This window comes from Sturnus vulgaris, chromosome Z (assembly GCF_052056855.1).
Source record: "Sturnus vulgaris isolate bStuVul1 chromosome Z, bStuVul1.hap1, whole genome shotgun sequence".
Taxonomy (NCBI): Eukaryota; Metazoa; Chordata; class Aves; order Passeriformes; family Sturnidae; genus Sturnus; species Sturnus vulgaris.
In genome coordinates this window covers 39350925-39369645 of record NC_142283.1, presented here as the reverse complement: position 1 = coordinate 39369645, position 18721 = coordinate 39350925, and the positions used below count along the sequence as shown (strand labels likewise).

The window sequence follows — 18721 nt, the reverse complement described above, 5'->3', positions numbered from 1 at the left end:
TCTTACTATTAAAAAAAAAAAAAAAAAGAAAACACAGACACACACAGACAAACCCAAACCCCAGGCAAACCTCCACAATTCTGGTATAATTTTAGCAAAAGCAACCACTGCTAAAAATAGAGGGTGTTTTCATTTTCCCCAACTTAAAGCTCTAAGTGCTGCAACTAATGGCTCCGTTCAATTTTTTCAGCTCTTTTTTAAAGCATTTATTTATAAACAAAGTCATAATTACTGCAGTCTTACTTCTTCAAATTTAGCAAGACGTTATAAATTATTCCAATATAAATAAGTGCAGTATGCTTTTAATTTCCAGAAAATTCCCTTCAGCAGTGGTATTTCAAAATGATACTACAGATTTTTACACAACAACCAGTGTTAGGATTTTAAATGTAATGACATTGACAGAAACTAAAGAAAGCCAAAGGATGTTAATTCTAAAAAGCTAAGTTTATCTAGTTGTTCAAGACATAATTAACCTTTATTGTATTTCATCTATAAAGGTAACTTAATTGTCTTCTTTCTGAAAATATAGCTAAAAAGACTTAACTCCTTACTAGGTCACACATCTAAATACAAATGCAATTATCAAAACATGACCTAGTTCTGAAAAGCAAGAAGGAGAATACATTTTAAATGAGATTATAGTATTAAACTTAGATAGAAAAAAAGGAACAAAATAGGAGATTGGAAATATTGTTCCCTAGCTACATAATATTCTGCAGTGGTAAATATTAATTTGAAAATTGTTTCCCCTCTTTAACTACCTCACAGCATTCTAGTTGTTGCTGGGCAAGAAAAATACCATTATTATTTTCAGTTTACATATTAATTGCAGTGACCAAATGCAAATACAATGTCCCTATAGTTCTACATAAACTACATTTCGTAATGAACAGATCACTTCTTCAGAAGACTGAAATAAAAGAACTAAGAACCTTTGACTTGCTGTAAAATTAATATTCACTTCTATTCATCAGAGCATCAAACAATGGAACATCTTATGCGCGCATCTAATCTAACCTCTTATATATTTTTTTTACATGTTCTACCTTTTCCTGATGTAGAGAATGGCATAATGAGACCCCCACCTGGGGTAATACATTCATCTCGGGGGTCCTCATCACAGGATGGACATAGACCTGCTGGTGTGAGGGTACTCTGGAGTGAACCCAGAGAAGGGACACGTTGATCAGAGGGATGGAACACCTCTCCAATGAGGAAAGGCTAAGTTGGGATTGTTCAGCCTGGATAGGAGAAGGCTTTGGAGTGAATAATTGCAGCCTTCCAGTATCTGAAGGGAGCCTGGAAGAAAGATGGAGAGGGACTTTTTACAAGAGTCTGTAGCAACAGGACAAGATGAATGGATTCAAACTGGAAGAGACTAGGTTTTAGGAAGCAATTCTTTACTGTGAGGGTGGTGAGGCACTTGAATAGGTTGCCCAGAGAAACTGTGGAAGGCCTGTCCCTGGAAGTGTTCAAGGCCAGGCTGGATGGGGCTCTGAGAAAGGCCTAGTGAAACTGACTGAGGCAAGTAATTCACTGTAAGCCTTTTAGATAACACTGAAAATTTGCTTACATATTCAGTAGTTAAATACTCTCACAGGAACCCTAATGAAGATGAAAACAAATATTTTTCTCAAAGTTTTTTCAATCCTGAGGCAAAACAAAGCATCAAATAACCGTGAACATTTTCCAGCCATTCAGCGAAGAATGTCAAATTCAAATATTCTTCAGACTTTAGAAATTTTCTCACTTAAAAATTTGAAAATAAATTATTTTAAAAAACTATTTACACATCATAGGAAAATCTTGAAACTAGTTGCTCATATTTAAACACTAATGTATTTCCAGTAGCTTCAAGCCAAGGAAGGCTGAAAAATTATTAATTAATGGTAAGAAAGCATCCTAAAATTCTTACAAAGTAAATGAATCAAACAACCTGTTGCCACTAGCTTGGCATTCCAATAGAAGGACAAGTACTAGCATGACATACAGTATCAGTTGCAGGAAATTAATGATCTATTCACTTTTAGGTATTTTACAGATTTCACTTATTTAAACAGCCTTGAGTGTCTACTTCACTCCAAAGACATGACAGTCATTTTCATGACACAAGTATCTCCATGAATTACCTAATCTAAGTTTCATTCTTCAGCATGTTGTCATTTACCTAAAAAAAAAACCTGCTATCCATCCATAACATTCTGCCAAACCAAAATGTGACATAGTATTCTTAAGGAAAAGCATCTAAATAAATTTTCCGAGCAATTATTTATTCCTCAGAGTTGTGTGCCAAATTTCAAGTGAGAGAATATGTTTTATATAGACCATAAATGTAGAAAATTAATTCCTTAAAACATGGAATACTACACTTTTCTTTTCAACAGATCATATTGGCAATAACCTGTTGAAAAGTAATTACATTTAAACTGATCAGCAGAGATGTAGAAATGTAATTACTTGATGGCACATTCCTAAAGTAAAACATACAGAAAAATTACTACCCTTAAAAACTGGTACAAATTGATTAAAATCCAGACCTATTAACAGGTTTTATTACACCAAAATATATTAAATAAAATTTGAAAAAACCTTGGTAGCTAAATTTCTATTAGCAGCTGATGTTTAACATGTTTCTAAAATGTATTAGACCATACTAATTATACAAACCACAAGAATGCAATAGTAAAAACTGAATTCTAAAGAACTTTGATGTCACTGAACAATCTATCCTTTATGAAAACAACAGGGCAAATCATCTCTATTTCAGTTGAGATTTAGCTTTTCTAGCATTCTTTTAAAAGGTCCAACTCAACTTGGAACATTTTAAAAGAATAAACGCACCATGATTCATATTTATCAATATACTCAATAATCCTTATGGGTTCTTTCCAAGTCAGGACCTGTGATGTGATACTACACAGTTAGGGATACTCTACTACCTGTCAAGAATTAACTATGCATGTTTATGTCATTCCTCTGATCTAACATTCTCAGGTTAAAGTTACAATAACATTCTTCAAGGGAGAAGCTACTTACCCAATTCATTAATAGTTGCTCTTGCTCTGGAGACAAAAGAACTAACTTCACTTGAGTGCATTTTTGCCCTTTCCTTAAGGTCAGCACCTGTAAGTGACATTTCATATACATGTTAGCAAACTGAAAATAGTATTGTAGATATATTTGCAAAAGCAAAATATTTCTTCATTTATAAGAATTTTAAGTCTAATTTTAAACAAGGAGTTAAAATTGGTCATAAAAATTTTCCACGGATTTCAAGGAAAACATGAACTATTTGTCAAGGAAAGACAAAAACAAAACCAATAAGCCCAAAACAAACAAAGAAAAAAGGAAATTATCCATAACCAGATTTTCATTAAGTATATTCTTCCCAGTGACATTTCTCTCTTATTAAAATACTTTATGAACAGCAGCATTTACGCTTATAGTTCATCTGTCATACCATTTCATTTTCCCAACTGTGTCACAAAGTCTGATATATATGTATTTTTCATACTGTACTCTTGTTATTCTCTTATTGGTAGATCACACAATACATACATTGCATGGTTTTATATTAACAGACTATATATATACCTAAATAAAAATGGACCAATTCTTCAGCTCACTTTCCACTCATTTACTTGAATTCATTTTGGAATAAGTTACATACTGTCATTTTTTATTTGTCAAAAAAGAAGCCAAATTTTGAAAATTTTTACCTATTTTCTTCATGAGTATATAAAAATTAAGTTTGTTTAATATGCATGCTATAGCGAGACATGGACACAAATGTGATTTTAAAAACTCACTTAGAGGAAAAGCTGACATTTTCTCTCATGAGTGTGCAAAAAAAGAAAACTAACTGTAGTAATAATAACAGCTAAATATAGAAGCCTATCTTTCTCACAGATGAACAATACATAAAAAAGGCAAAACCTTCATAGACACATCCTCAAAAGAAGCAAAACAGTCACAAGGCAGCTTAGTGTGTATTTGTTCCATTTGGTAAAAATTAATCTATTGAGCTAGTCTCTTTGCATGGCTGAAAAGGCTAAACAAGACAATAAAAGGAAGATTTTAAAAAAAAAGTTTATGTTTTTCTATCCTGAGAATACTAGCCATTCAGGAAAATGCACTGAACTCAGATTAAGTGAAGACTGTAGCTCAGATTTTTAAATTACAGGTTTTGTTTCACCTTTTAACTTTCTGGACTGAACTCATGGTAACCCATCCTGACATCTCCATCAAACATAGTTTTAGACATACTTTTGTTGACAGCATTAGTTGTAATGCTAAACAACGCTAGGCTAGCTCTGTGAAAATCAGTATCTAAATCTGACATTTAGTGATGGACATCCAGTTGCTGCTTTAAAGTACCATGCCTAATAATGCAGCTCTACATCTTTCCTACTTCTGTCATAGAAGCTCCTCTTTTAACTGGGACTTCTGTTCTCCTTCTATGCATGTCAATATAAAAACAATGCAGCATCAGTCCTGTCTACATTTGCATATTTCCTGCTCAGCAATGTTAAGCCTAATTTACACTACCAGGCACTTTGCCAAAAACTTCCAAACAACCTTCTAGAATGTGCCCTAACTGAGAGAGTAGGACAGACCAGTTGACTGGACAATATAAAACAGGAATTACTACAGCCAAGCCTGTAGTGCAGAAAAATTGCTACTGCCATCTTAATAGTTCATCATCAATGCCAGGAAATCCAAAAAGCAAACAAAATTTGCATCCATAAATCTGAACAGAACTCCAAATATATAAAACTGCAAGCAACTTTCACAAATCCATTTACATATAGAGTTCTGGAGCTAAAAGGAGCTTTTGAAATGTCATGTTTAAGAAGCTAAATGGTAAATTGCTTTAGAAGTCACATCAGCAAGGATGCGAAAGAAAAAATATCATTTACTTTATATCAGTTAAAGTCTGGATTCAGCTTCTTCAACTCTATTCAAATCACTGCGTATGTAAGAAACTGCATGCTTTATGAACAAAAATCTCTTTGGGTCAAAACTTCCACACACTGAAATCTTGCTCACTGGGCATCCCCTTGAAAAGCATTATAAAGAAAACATCTAGCATTACTGCAAAGAAAATCTTCTGTCAATATAAGATTAAAGCAATTTTTAGGGTTTATTCAGACTAGAATATATGCATAGAAAAATGGACTCAACCAAGAGAAACCTCAGCTCTTCTAAAACAAAAAATATGCTGTAGACGTCTTCCTTCAGTTAGAATATACATTTCTTTGAAGATATTTACATAAATTAATTAAATATTTAACAAAAAACTTGTTTCGGAATGGATTAAAATATAGCTGCTAATTTTAAATTAACGATATTGATTACTGTAAAGAAATTTCAAGTACATAGCTGACCTTAGTGCCTTAACCAACTTTTGTAAACTAACATTTCCCTTTTTAAATGTTTCTCCCTCATAAATGTCAAGGAAATGGAAAGAGCCCTTTTGGTAGCCCTTTTTCTATTTTAGCTCTCCAAAGAATAATAATAGTAACTGAAGCTTTCTCAGAGGGAAGAATTTTAGTCAGAAGCCATTCACTGCACTCCAAAAGAACATATGCCTTGGCATCCTCTGGGTCACAGGAGATAGAACTGCCACCAACTTAACACCTTTGTTCCTGTTGTAAGATTTGACTACTGGTTGAAGAATTATTGATGAATTCTGACCCACATAGCAAAGAACTGTTCACATATTTCTTCAAAATCTGTTCTTGAGTCAGAAGCAGAAAAAGTTACGTTTCTGAAGCTACCCATGAAGGACAATGCAGATTGAACTAGAGTTCTGCTTTCTCAGCTATTAAAAGCGAAGACCCCTTCTCTCACCCCAGGTTTTCTACTTCAAAGTATCTGAAAATAGTATTTGCTTAACAGCTCAGAACAACAAAGTAGCCAAGGTTTTTAAACCACAGAAAGTCTGACACAACAAAACTCTGCAATTTTTTCTACGTGCCACAGCTGAAATCTGTGGACAATTTGACCTATCTGCTCCCCCACATCCACTCCCAACAGACTCCAGGGGCTCAACTGTGTGTCCATTCCTTCCCACCACACTGAACACAGAACTCTCTAAGACCTCCTACCCGAGAAGGAAAAGGGCAAACCCAAGCTACCAGGGAGCAGAGGCAAATGAACTGTTGCAGTTTTGATGGTACACTGTAATTATGTCCCCACATCCATTCGGTTTGTACTGGAGCATGAATCGTTGTTTTCTCCATATTAAGCTCCCTGGCGTCTCAATGCTTTGTCCCACTAATTGATTTTCATTCACTCAGAACAGTAACAGAAGCTGTGATTTTAGGAGTTATGCTCCCGAATTCTCACCTTCACTGCTCCCAGCACTTTATGAACTACACTTTAAAGATTGTGAAATGCCATTTTCAAATTACTAGCTGCTACTGCGGACAAAAGAAAAGTGCCTCCTACAGCTATATTAGCATTCTCATAGGTACTCTCCACTTGAGAATAAACTCTTCTTGAATCAACTTAATTCACAGAAGTATCACTTCAAAATTTACACAGCAAACTGGTAGGAGAGAACTTTCCTGACGACTTCCAATGAAAATATATGTTTGAAAAATACCAGTATAAATAGCAGTCTTTTAGCGGTTGGCTGTGATCTTGTCTTTCCAGATCAATTCTTGAAATTTATGTAAGGGAGATAAATGCTGTTTTAAATACTACCTACACTTGTATTGAGAGTGGACAATCCAGAAGAAAATCTGTTTGATTTTGATCCATCGCTTTCTCATTTCCCTCCTCCAATATCCGAATAAAATAGGAAGGTTAGTCTGTGTGCCTTTTTTACCATACGTCCACTAAATATGATAACTGTCTTATATAATAACTATCTTTCGCATGGTTTCAAACATTTGGCTATTCAATGGTTGGCTGTAATACACTGTCAGTTGAGAGAATTATTGCAGCATGTGCCTGACTTCCACTTCACAATGATGCCAGAGAAAATGTTTATTTGAGAAAGCCAAGGGCAGTCCAACAAGTTAGGGATATTGCTGTTATTCACCAGAATTTTTCCACCTACACATACGTATGACAAGGATGGCTTTTAACTCAGAGAACACACCAAAGGAAACCAACTTTTACAGTGATTACTCTGACCCCATGCCTCCTGCCTTATTTGGATATTTTTACAAACTTGCTAATCAGTATTTATATATCAGTGAAAAGCTGTATGTTGTGTTTGTAAAGTATGTTCCAACTATAAGCCTCACTTTCCAAATAATATATATGCCTAGACTATTCTATGTGACTTCCAAAACACACCACAAAATCTCTAAACAAAAAAGGCATAAAATATAATGGTTAATATATGATACTTAAAAACTTATTCAATAAATACTTTGTATTAAAAAGTAGGTCTTTTAGAAAGCTGGAACACGCAAATTAAACAGTGAAGTTATTCTATCAAGTGTATAAGGTGCTTGAATTGTCTTTTGTCTGAGAAGAAGAAAGGAAGTGACACATGCACAAGCATTTGAGGTAAAGTATTAAATTCTTAGTGCAGCAGTGTTATTGTGAGCTTGGCCTTTGATCTTACCAAATACAGACTGACCACTTCTGTCAACACACCAAAATTTCAATAAGGAGGTGACACTGGGGAGTATCAGAAGATACTGTCTTGCATACTATATCAAATTCATCTGGATATTGTCAGCAAGTACTAAGAACACTGCAAATAGCAAAACACAAAGGCACCACTAATCCACTCAAACAGGTTAAGGAAAACTTACAATGCTTTCAACTAGAAGCACAAAACACGCACTACCTCACCATTAAAATGCTAAGAATTCCTATGAGCCCACATCTTATTCCCAGACAATGCATTTAAAGCAGACTATGAATTAATATTCATCCTTCTCCACACATACTGAACTAAATAAAATACTGAGGGCAAGGGGCCAACTTTGACATACATTATAGATTAACTTACAACCACTAAAAAAATCCATTAAAGTCCACGGAAATATCTTTATTTAAAAGCAGATATGTGCAACTTCTAGAAAAGCCATTCCATGAAATCCAAGAAATCATTAGCAGAACATCAATAAACTTCTACAAGGTTAAGAATACCCCAAGAGGAAGCTGTATGTGAAGACAACACTACAGTCAACTTACATTCAAAACCAGAAAGATTTACTCACATTTCTTTTTCCTCTAAATTTCAAAGAACTTCAGAAATAAAGCTTTTACATCTTGGAATCTATTTAGGACAACTTAGCTCCCAATTTTTAAACTACAATACCTTATGAAACAAACACATTTATTTAAAGATAGTGTCAAGTCTAACACAAGTAAAACTTTGTTAACACAGTAGTAAGCCATGAGTATTATTCTGTTGATATGTACTTCCAATTTATATCCTTAAAATCCTTTTAAAAACATACAAAAGCATAATTTAAATTTGATCATGATAATGTTGCCATGTAGATTAATGATTTTTACTTTGCTTTCAACTAACATTTTTCTGCATGTAAAGCACATGCTTGACAAATCACAGCACAAAACAATGTCAGTCACTTCTGAAATCTCTTCCCTATGTCAAAGTAAAGCATTTTTTGCTTTGCAGACAATATATGCATGCATACCAGTAATAATTCCATTGCACCTCCAGCTCGGCCAGACCCAGGATACTCAGATCATCAATCTGTAACCATTACAGCTATTACTGACTGTAATACTGAAAATAAATGAGTTCAGACTGCTCAGTCAAAACAGGGAGAATGTCTCCTAACTACTGATACTCTGGAACAGATTCCATGTGTCCTGGTTTAGGGCAAATTTTGGATGAAACCTCTTAATAGGGTTTCCTCTAGGAAACAGATTCAAGCAGCCCCTCCTCCAACTGGTTCGGGGAAATATTTCATGGGAGAGAAGCAGAAAAAACATGTTTATTTAACAGGCAAAGCACTTCCCAGCACAAGAATGAACAATACTAAACAGAATAGACGACTGGGAATACCTGCATCATAAAGTCACCCCAAGACACCATGAAGCAACAAAAAAACCTGACCTATTTGATAGAATAATAGACCAGTCTAGCCTGGAGATTTTATTTTTATCTTCTCAGATAAAATCTCTAGAGATTACCCGGTCCAAACTTCTATCAAATTCACAACCCTAGATTAGGTTGTCTGGGGTCATTCCAAATCTTTAATACTGTTGGCAAGGGAGATTCCACCATTTCTCTGGGAAACCTATTCCTATCATTAATTCTTAATTCTTAATTAATGTTCTCACACTAATTTATTTTTTTTAAAATTTGGATGGTATTCGCCTAGAGCAACCTGTGCCCACTGCCTTTTCTGTCACTGTACAAACCCTTGTAAATAAGAGTATTTTTCTCTGAATCTACCTGGCACAGGAAGACTAGTTATCTCTCCCCTCTCAGCAAGCTCCAAACCTCTAATTACATTATGCTGGCCTATGAAGTGCTGAACAGAATAAGCACATGCCTTGATCTGCTGATGATGCAGTCCACGACACTCTTTGCCTTCTTTATGCCATATTATACTACTAGGTCATGTTAAGTTTGCTGTACCCCAGAACCCACAAATATTTTGCAGCAGAGCTACATCCCAGCCAGTGTGTTCCCAGCCTGTTCTGCCACTTAAGTTTATTCCATACCAGATGCAGTTCCAATTTATCTTTGTTAAAACTCATGCAATTCTTCTCGGACCAATTTTTCATCCTCTCAAGGTTTCTTTGAACAAAAGGTGGCTCTGTGCTCCTCCTTCCCAGACATCTCCCTCTCCTTCCACTTTGAAGTCATCTGCAAACTCAGGGATAGCTCAGTCCTACCATTTGAATATTTACAAATATACTGAATAGCACTACCAAACCCAGCATCAGCTTTCAAGGAACTCCATTCCAAGGACTGCTAACAGTTTGACTTTGAGTCACTAACATCACACTATGCTTTGATCTTTAGAGATGAGACACTTTTCACAGTCTGTATGTCTAAATTGTATCTTACAAACTTGTCTACAGGAATACTACGGGTGAGTATGTCAAGCGCCTTGTTAAAGTCAAGGTACAGAGCATCCATTGAATAAGTGGTTTCATCACAGAAAGCATCATGTTGTTAAAGCACAATTTATCCTTGGTAAATCCAAGCTGGGTTTTCCCAGCCATTTTCTTTCTTGTCTTTCATATTCTCAGAAAAAACTTCCACAAACACTTGTTCCACAACTTCCCCCAAAAATAGTAGTGTCAGTAGTTTCCCAAATTTTCATTTCTGTAGATGGGTGTATTTGACCTTTTCCAGTGACCTAGGCCTTCAATGACCTTTCAAATAAGATAGATGGTGGATCAATTCAGATGCATCCCACCAAACCCCGTTAACGCGTATGTGTCCAACTGCTACAGCTGCATCTTAACTCAGTCCTACTCTATCAGTGTTTTGTTAACTTTGTTGTTGTTTCTTGGCATGAAAGAGACTTGGGAGCTGACCCTTCCCATGCAGACCGAGGCAAAGAGAAAATAGAATACTTCTACCTTTACTCTGTTGTCCGTAATTAAGCTGTCAGACCCGTGCAGAGGCAGACCTACATTTTCCTTGACCTTATGTTTGGTACTAACGTACCTACAGGAGTTTTTCTTGTTACTCTCGACACCTGCCAGTTCAAACTCCAGCTCAGCTTCTTCCATCCTAAACATATTTCTGCATAACTGAGCGCTTTGGAAGTCCGTCTGATTTTCCAAGGGTGAATAAACAACTCTTCCAAAAATATAAAAAGGATATTCAAGAGATTAAAAGACAGAATTTTTTTCCCCAATAAAAATGAATACTCAAATCTAAATGTTTAAAAGGTAAAGAATATACAAAAAAACTTAGAACATACTGCATATGCTATTCCTAAATATTTTCAAAATTTTAGATTCAAACTGACTCTACCAATACTTCTAAATCAGTTACTAATTCCGAACATTAAGAAATGAAATGTTGCTTCAGAGAGAGGCCTGAAAGTTAAGGACAAAAAGTGAAAAAACATACCAAAATATCTGCTAAACAAAGAACTGCTAGCAACTTGCCTCTGTACATGCAAGTACTTTTAGAAATACTACTGAAAAGGAAGATCCTACAAAGCAGTACAACTTACTCTACACTTTCTATGTGGCAAACATGACCTGGCTCTCTACATTTTACTGCACTTCTGTTGTGGTTTAAGCCAAGCTTGCACCTAAGTATACCACACAACCACTTACTGCACTTCCGTTGCCAGTGGGATGGGAATGACAATCAGGAAAAGAGTCAAGATAAGGACAATTTAATAATGAGAGTAAAATAAGAATAATCATCCTCATAACGACAACAACAACAACTGATAGAACAAAAGAGAGAGAGAGAGAAATGAAGGTCAAGGAGAAAAACCACATGATGTACAATGGCTCACCACTCGCCCCAGCAGCAATCAGCAGCTCTCAGCCAACTGCCCCCAGTTTATAAACTGGGCGTGATTTTCCATGGTAGGAAATGCCCCTCTGGCCAGTTTGGGTCAGCTGTCCTGGCTGCGGCCCCTCTCAGCCTCTTGTGCACTGTAAGCCTTTGGCTTACAGTAAGCACTACTAAGCAACAACCAAAACATCAGTGTGTTGTCTACATTATTCTCATACTGAATCCAAACAACAGCACTGCAGCAGCAACTAGGAAGAAAATTAACTCTGTTCCAGTCAGAACAAAAACCATGTAATGATTTCAACAAAGGTAGAAAACAAAAAACACAATGGTAAAGAAATCAGTAATATACCACAAAACACTAAGCAAGTGCTTAAAATATTCTCATATAAAATGGAATGGAGAACTTCAAAAGTTAGATCAAAATATTCAGAACTCAATTTTATAGATGTACAAAATTCTTAGAAAGTCAGCAGCTGCAAAAATCCAAAATGATTTGAAACTAATATAAGTAAGGGCACATATGCTCATGGGCATTAGAAAGATATTTGAGTATGCAAAACACAAGGAACCAAAAAAGTAATACCAGAGCACTATCACGAGATTCAGCTTTAACAGTGAATTAATATACTAAGATCAGGCTCTGAAGTGCCAAAGAGCTATAAACAAACAGTCACTGACTGAAAGCACAGACCTTGGCCCTATGCCTATCTAACTGGGTTATCTCTCAGCCTTTGGTACTGTTACACAAACATACAAAGGAGATTATGACATATTTTTTATAACTGCCTGTTAAATATCACTTTATCTAAGAAATTAGTTCTCAATATATGGTTAAAGCATCTTTCACAACTTAAGAGAAAGCACCTTTCATAACTAAAGAGTAACTATCTACTTTCAGTTGTAGCCATTTGCTTTACTAAAGAGCAATCACCAATCCTGTTGCACACCTGTACAGACACAAATCTTTGCAAACACCACCTGAACTGAGTACAAAGGAAAATGCATTTACATATAACAACAATAAAAAGCAAGCAGTATTCTAAATTTCAAAACACAATGAGAAAGATGCTCACTGCAGTCATTTTAGTTTTATGGAAAAACAGTTTGGCATGAAGGCCGCCATGCATATTTCCTACATAAGAAAGTAATTTAAATTAATAAAAACAAATTTTTTGCATGTATATGGTAGATTCCTGAATTTGCCTAAATGCAGATATATGATTTTTAATCCAAAATGGATACTGATATTCTTCCATGTAAGATTGGCTATCATAATTTATTACCATGACTTGGTATCTGCAGTTTTTGCACATATGCCCTCTGTGTCACAGAAACATTCCTGAAAACCATCCAACTGTGAAAAACAAACAAAATGTCTGCAGTTCCTATATATTTAAGCTTGTGGCAACATGCCAGTCTTAAACATTCCCTGTGGTAAAATGGCAGCATTGTAGCTCCACTGTAAGTTATCCTACATATCTTGCAATAATTTACATGCAGATCGGCATATTTAAAGCACTATCTGCTATATCAGTTCTCCTAAATAGGATATTTCAGAAGGTACAACTTCGGGAATAGAGAGAGGTGGTTGCCCATCTTTTTTTCCCTTTAAGCTTTTTAATTTTGAGACTTTCTGAAAGGCCCAGGTGCTATTTTACACAAGTTTCCACTTAAAATATAGGAATCCTGAATATAAACAACTAACATCCTATTTACAGGATCTACAGTCTTCTTCCAATGCCTATGCAAATTCAGATCAGCTATAGACCAAGGTCAGCTGGCTCTTTTTCCATCCTGTGTCCAGCTCTAAACTTAGACACACATAACAATATTCCTCCTGCTGACCTCTTAGGCTGCAGAAAGACAGTTTACACCTCACACGTGTTTCCTGAATTCATCTTCACTTGCAGAAGCAGGAGGAAAAAAGAATCATTATAAAGATATAAATCTAATCTCTTAGAAATACAGTAATTTTTTTCCCAAACACCAACTAGCTTTCTTTGTGAAACTTCCATCATTCAGTCACTCCCCAATCCCTATTCTCTTACAACTTCTAGTACAACAAGACTTCCTGAAGTTTCCTCCATGAAACATTAAAATAGACCAGTTGTGCTGGTTGTGGCTGGGGTAATTTTTTTTCTTTTCAGCTCGAATGGGGGCCTGTGTTTAGGATTTGTGCTGGGAACAGAGTTGGTAATATAGAGATGATGTTGTTATTGCTGAGCAGGGCTTACACAGAGCCAAGGCCTTTTCTGCTTTTTGTACTGCCATGCTGGTGAGGAGACTGGGGGTGCATCAGAGACTGGAGATTCTCCACACAGGACAGGTGATTACAACTGACCAAGGGGATATTCCAGACCATGTGACATCACGCTCAGGATATACAGTGTGGTGGGAGAAGGAGGAAAGGAAGGACATTTGGAGTGAGGCCATTTTTCTTGCCAAGTCACCATCACACTTGACGTGGCCCTGCTCTCCTGTCAAAGGCTGAACACCTGCCTGTCCATGGGAAGTGGTCAATGAATGCTTTGTTTTACTTTTCTTGTGTCCACAACTTTTGATTTCCCACTGAAACTGTCTTTATCTCAGTCCATAAGTTTTCTGCCTTTTATTCTTCCAATTCACTCTCTAATTCCACTGGTGAGGGCGTGAGCAAGCAGTTGCATATGCTTAGTTCCCAGCTGGGGTTAAACCACAAGACCAGTACTGGTGGAAGAACATGAGGATAGTACAGTTATATGTTTCCAAATAGTAAATTAAGACATTATTTTTGATTCTGTGCTATGTCTCAGTTCTACTGATTTCTGTCAGGCTAACAAATCAGGACCACCAGTAGACCAGCACACAGGCTGCATAATTTTTTACTTAAATGGATATAGAATCAATGGAGAAGATCCAGAAAGAGAAAATGGTGGCAGCGGTAGTGAAGGTCAGCTGGTAAGTTGCTAGGACCCACAGCCATGGGGCTTTAAAACAATAAAATCATGGCAAACCTGTTTGCTCCAAACTTAGAGTAATAACTTACAAAATATCCCAGCTACAGGACATGATCGTGGGTTTACAACTCACATCATAGTAAAGATAAATATCAGCATTTAATAAAAAACAATGTATGTTGCAATCATTATTCAACACAGAGCTTCTTTAAAAAAAAAACAACAAAAAATAGTCGAGGTTTTTCTTATAACACTTGTATATTTCAACATTATTTCCACAACAAGCATTACAGAAGTACTTAGTACTTCTTTAGTCATTGCGGTAATCGGAAAACTCAACTTCAACTTCCTCAAACAACCTTTCATTTTCAAACTCAACCTTCCCTAGGAGAACTTCTACATTAAGCATAACTGAATTCTTATACAGAATACCAAAGTTCAAGTTAGGCAATCAAAACAGCTGCATTTTTACCTTTAAGAAAATGGTATTTTAACCTTTAAAAAATGGTATTTTAAATTTAAAAAGAAAAATAATTTGCAGCTAAATTTTTACTATTTAGCCCCAAACTAATGGCGCAATTATTACTTGTGATTTATATTAATTCTACTTCTTCCTCAACAAAATCCTCTAAAGAGATCAGCACCAAAGTTATTTTTTTAAACAAAAAATGAAAACTAATTTACTTAATAGAATAATCAGATATGGCTATTCTAACAACACTACCACTGAAGAAAATAGCATTAATGTAGTACCATATCTCATTTGTATCAATTGCAACAGCTCTGCAGTAAAGTCTGCTTATATCTTATCTCTGTAATAACAACTGACACAGTTTTTTACCTTGTGATTCACAAGAAAACATTCCTAAGAGTCGCTAGTGGTGAGACTCTTCATTTTTCTTCTCAAACCTTAAATGAATATTCAGACCAAATATTTTTACTAAATACTACTAAGCTTTTCAACTCAAAAAAACATGAACACATGCAAAATTCTCAGCAACCTGTTTGGTCCACTTTGATTTCTAGTAAATTCAGTAATCAAAAAAAAAAAAAAGCCATTTCATAGCACTGTCACACATGACTGACTCAAATATTTTGCATATACTGTACATCTGAGCATAGCAGATATGGGGTTTTAAAATAAAAAGGAATCAATACTGATGGGTTTATCTTTTTCCGATTAGCAATAAGTACAGAAATAGTTTACTAACAGCACACCCAGTTTTATGAGCTGTAAACAGAAAAGGAGGAAGTGTGCTATGTGGTAAAGAAGAGAAAGTCAGACTTTCTTCTAAAGAAGTCCTAAAGTCAGTATTCTAGCATTTAAGAAAGGAGGAGTTTTTTCTGAGAAAAACCATAGTTTGAACTGCTAGATCACTTGAATGCAGACAAAGACATGAGTGAAATTATTTTTCTCCTTTTTCACTACTTTTCATTCCTTCCCTTGATTTCGCAGGCATCACGCTGTATCTCTTTGGCCTCTTTTTTTTTCTCCCAATGATTAGTCACGATGGTATACTAGTCATGAACTTCCCACAGGTCATGATTCAATGACACTGAATTTTGTGCTGCTACACAGCAATTGATGCTTTTAGTGGAATATTTAAAGAATTTGGTAAATAATACTTACAGTATATGAAAATGCAGACACCTTTAAAGAATATCTACAATAATAATCACATTCTGCTGCCCCCAAATTACAAAATGCCCATTCTCTGCGTACATCAGACTGCAAACAAACTTGAAGTAATGGCCTTAGAAAGACTGTAGACTAGAAACCTTTGCAGGCTACACCAGGTAAGAAGAACACAGATTTTTGTAGGAAAACCCAAACAGGGGAAGAAGCACCTCCTGGGTTAAAAATATAGACCTCAGCTTTGGCCACTCTAGGTCTATTCAGAAAACTTAAATCTTGGACTTTAAAAAACAAAACAAAACAAAACAAAACACAAATCACAAATAAAACAAAACAAAAATTAAAAAATAAATAAAAACAAAACAAAGGAACAAAAAACAAAACAACAACAACAACAAAACAAAGCCCACACCAAACCAAAAATTCATCAAAATGGCTGACATTCCCTGCACAAACATTTCTGGCTCAAATTAATACCAGGGCAGTACTGAAGGACAGAGTCTTCCTATTCTAAATAGCAGAAAATGTTCTTCTTCACATGTTCTGTGAAACTAAGAACAAGTAGACTCATGAACAGGAACACCTCTTAATTATCCTTTGTTCACACAAAATTCAGATATGAAAACAGTAGCTGCAATCCTATTTGTCAGTAGACCAAGTTAAGCAGTACTTCCCCTTACTCCCAATGTCCCTAAAGGCTTCAAACTGACTAAGAAAAATAAATCAAAGAGCTTGCAAATAGCAAAATTTTCCATCCACTGAATATATTTTCAGCACCAATATTGCAAAATTAATTCTATTTTCTAAGGACTTGTTATTTTTAAACATTTCACAGATATTTGATCCCTTATATTTTTAAAAGACCATCCAATAGATCTGTCAGCAAATTATTTTAGAGCAAGCAAGCAAAGGAATGGAAAAGGAGACCCAACACAGGAGTATTACCTGCCATTTGGAGCAGTATAACAAATTATACAGACTCATGATATTTGCACCCAGAGCTCAACTGAATTGAATCACTTTAAAACCATGTCCATCTATATGCATCCATATGCATTCAGTAAGTTCCAGATGGTAACAAGAACCCCACAAAGAAACTTTAAAATATAAAATAAATACTATCTTAGATCTAAATTTCTTATATTCTACAAAACCCTGATACTTCACTATCAATACGAACTACATATATTAGATTGGAAGATGCTAAGGGAAATTGCAGACAACTAATTATCTACCTGCTGACAGACAACAGAGAATAGAAATTTTCAGTTCCTTGAAGTTGTAAAATAAAGCTCAAATTCTAACTAAGAAATTAGATAAAAGAATGCAAAAGTAGACATACAGGATGTTAAACTAGTAGCTGGAACCAGTGGATAAACAGATAAGGAGGAACATAAGTGGTTTTTGTGGCAAAGTTACATAACAAGAAAAAACAGCACATGGCCTAAGGGAAGTTCAAGGCCAAGTCATTACAGCATTGGGGGCACCCACTGAGTATGACTGACCAGAGACCCCTATGGACGAGCCTCTAGGATCATAGAAGAACTTCCAGCAGGAGGCAGACCCATGCAAATTAGTTCTAGGAAAGGTGATGTTTATGTATTACCTAGGAAGTATGCTGTAATGAATATGTATGATCATGATGGAATAAATACCTTCTTGTAGAGTTTCATGACAGACATTCAATTAGAGAAAAAAGCATCCAAATGTGTCCAGACTTGCAATAAAGAATGCCTGCTTTCTAATACCTCAAATTGTGTTAGAAGTTCATTCTTAGCCAACTTCAGTATCAATGAAGCTTTTTATCATTAAATGTGTTTGGAGGAATTGCATTTTGTTACAACAGGCAGGAGCTGACTAGAAGTCACAGCATTTATTTACTTGTCCTATGAATTTGGTACAAGACAACAAAAGAGTTGCCTGATCGGTATAAACAGAAGCACCCATGTATTTCTATTTATTAAATCACACACATGGAATCAGTGCTTAACTAGGAAGAAAAGTAAAAATTTTACAAGGAGAAAATCCAAATACAAATTTCAGAATTCCTCCATTTTCATACTTTGTAGCACTGGGGAACAAAGTGGCATGGACCCCCTTATGCATCTGAGGGGGATCACTTCACTGCAGAAATTACCCCATTTTCATACCTTTTATCTCCACCAGACATAACCAAAATTTAACAGAAGGGCACCCATTGACTGCTCAGCTGCAGGGCTGCTGTCCACACATCCTATCACCCAGTCAGCTTCCTGCTCATCTGCTGTCCGCACATCCAGCCTGCAGCTGTGCCTTTCTCACAGGGCCTTCTGGTGAGCATAAGCCTTTACAACTTTAACAAATATAACCCCATATTCCACACTTACCTATATTACTTTTACAAATACATTTTTAATGTTTTCATAAATTTTTAGACATTCAAAACAAATGTCCACAGATTGCACTTTAAAAAAAAAAATCTACATACAAAATTCAAACCATTTTCACTATGGACAGGTCTCTACATTTTCCTGCATCACTTCATGAACATATTATAAAGGTGAAGTTACACATGCATGTATATAAGCAACTCCATGCTACAGTCAGGTAAATTCAGTTACTTTTTTCTCCTTCAGCTTTAAAGATTTTCATATTCAATTTAGATGCTACCAAAAAAAAGTCTTCTTTTAGTTGCTACCAAAAAAAGTAGTAAATATTCAA

At 35.6% G+C, this 18721-nt stretch overlaps 1 protein-coding gene across 1 annotated transcript in view; it reads right to left on the bottom strand.

Moving 5' to 3' along the window:
• The window catches only part of AUH (AU RNA binding methylglutaconyl-CoA hydratase), a 110867-nt gene that overhangs the window by 67558 nt on the left and 24588 nt on the right, over positions 1-18721 (bottom strand). The window contains exon 4 of the mRNA XM_014869075.2: positions 3040-3126. Within this exon, the coding sequence (XP_014724561.2) occupies positions 3040-3126 (87 nt within the window). The remainder of the gene's footprint in view (positions 1-3039; positions 3127-18721) is intronic.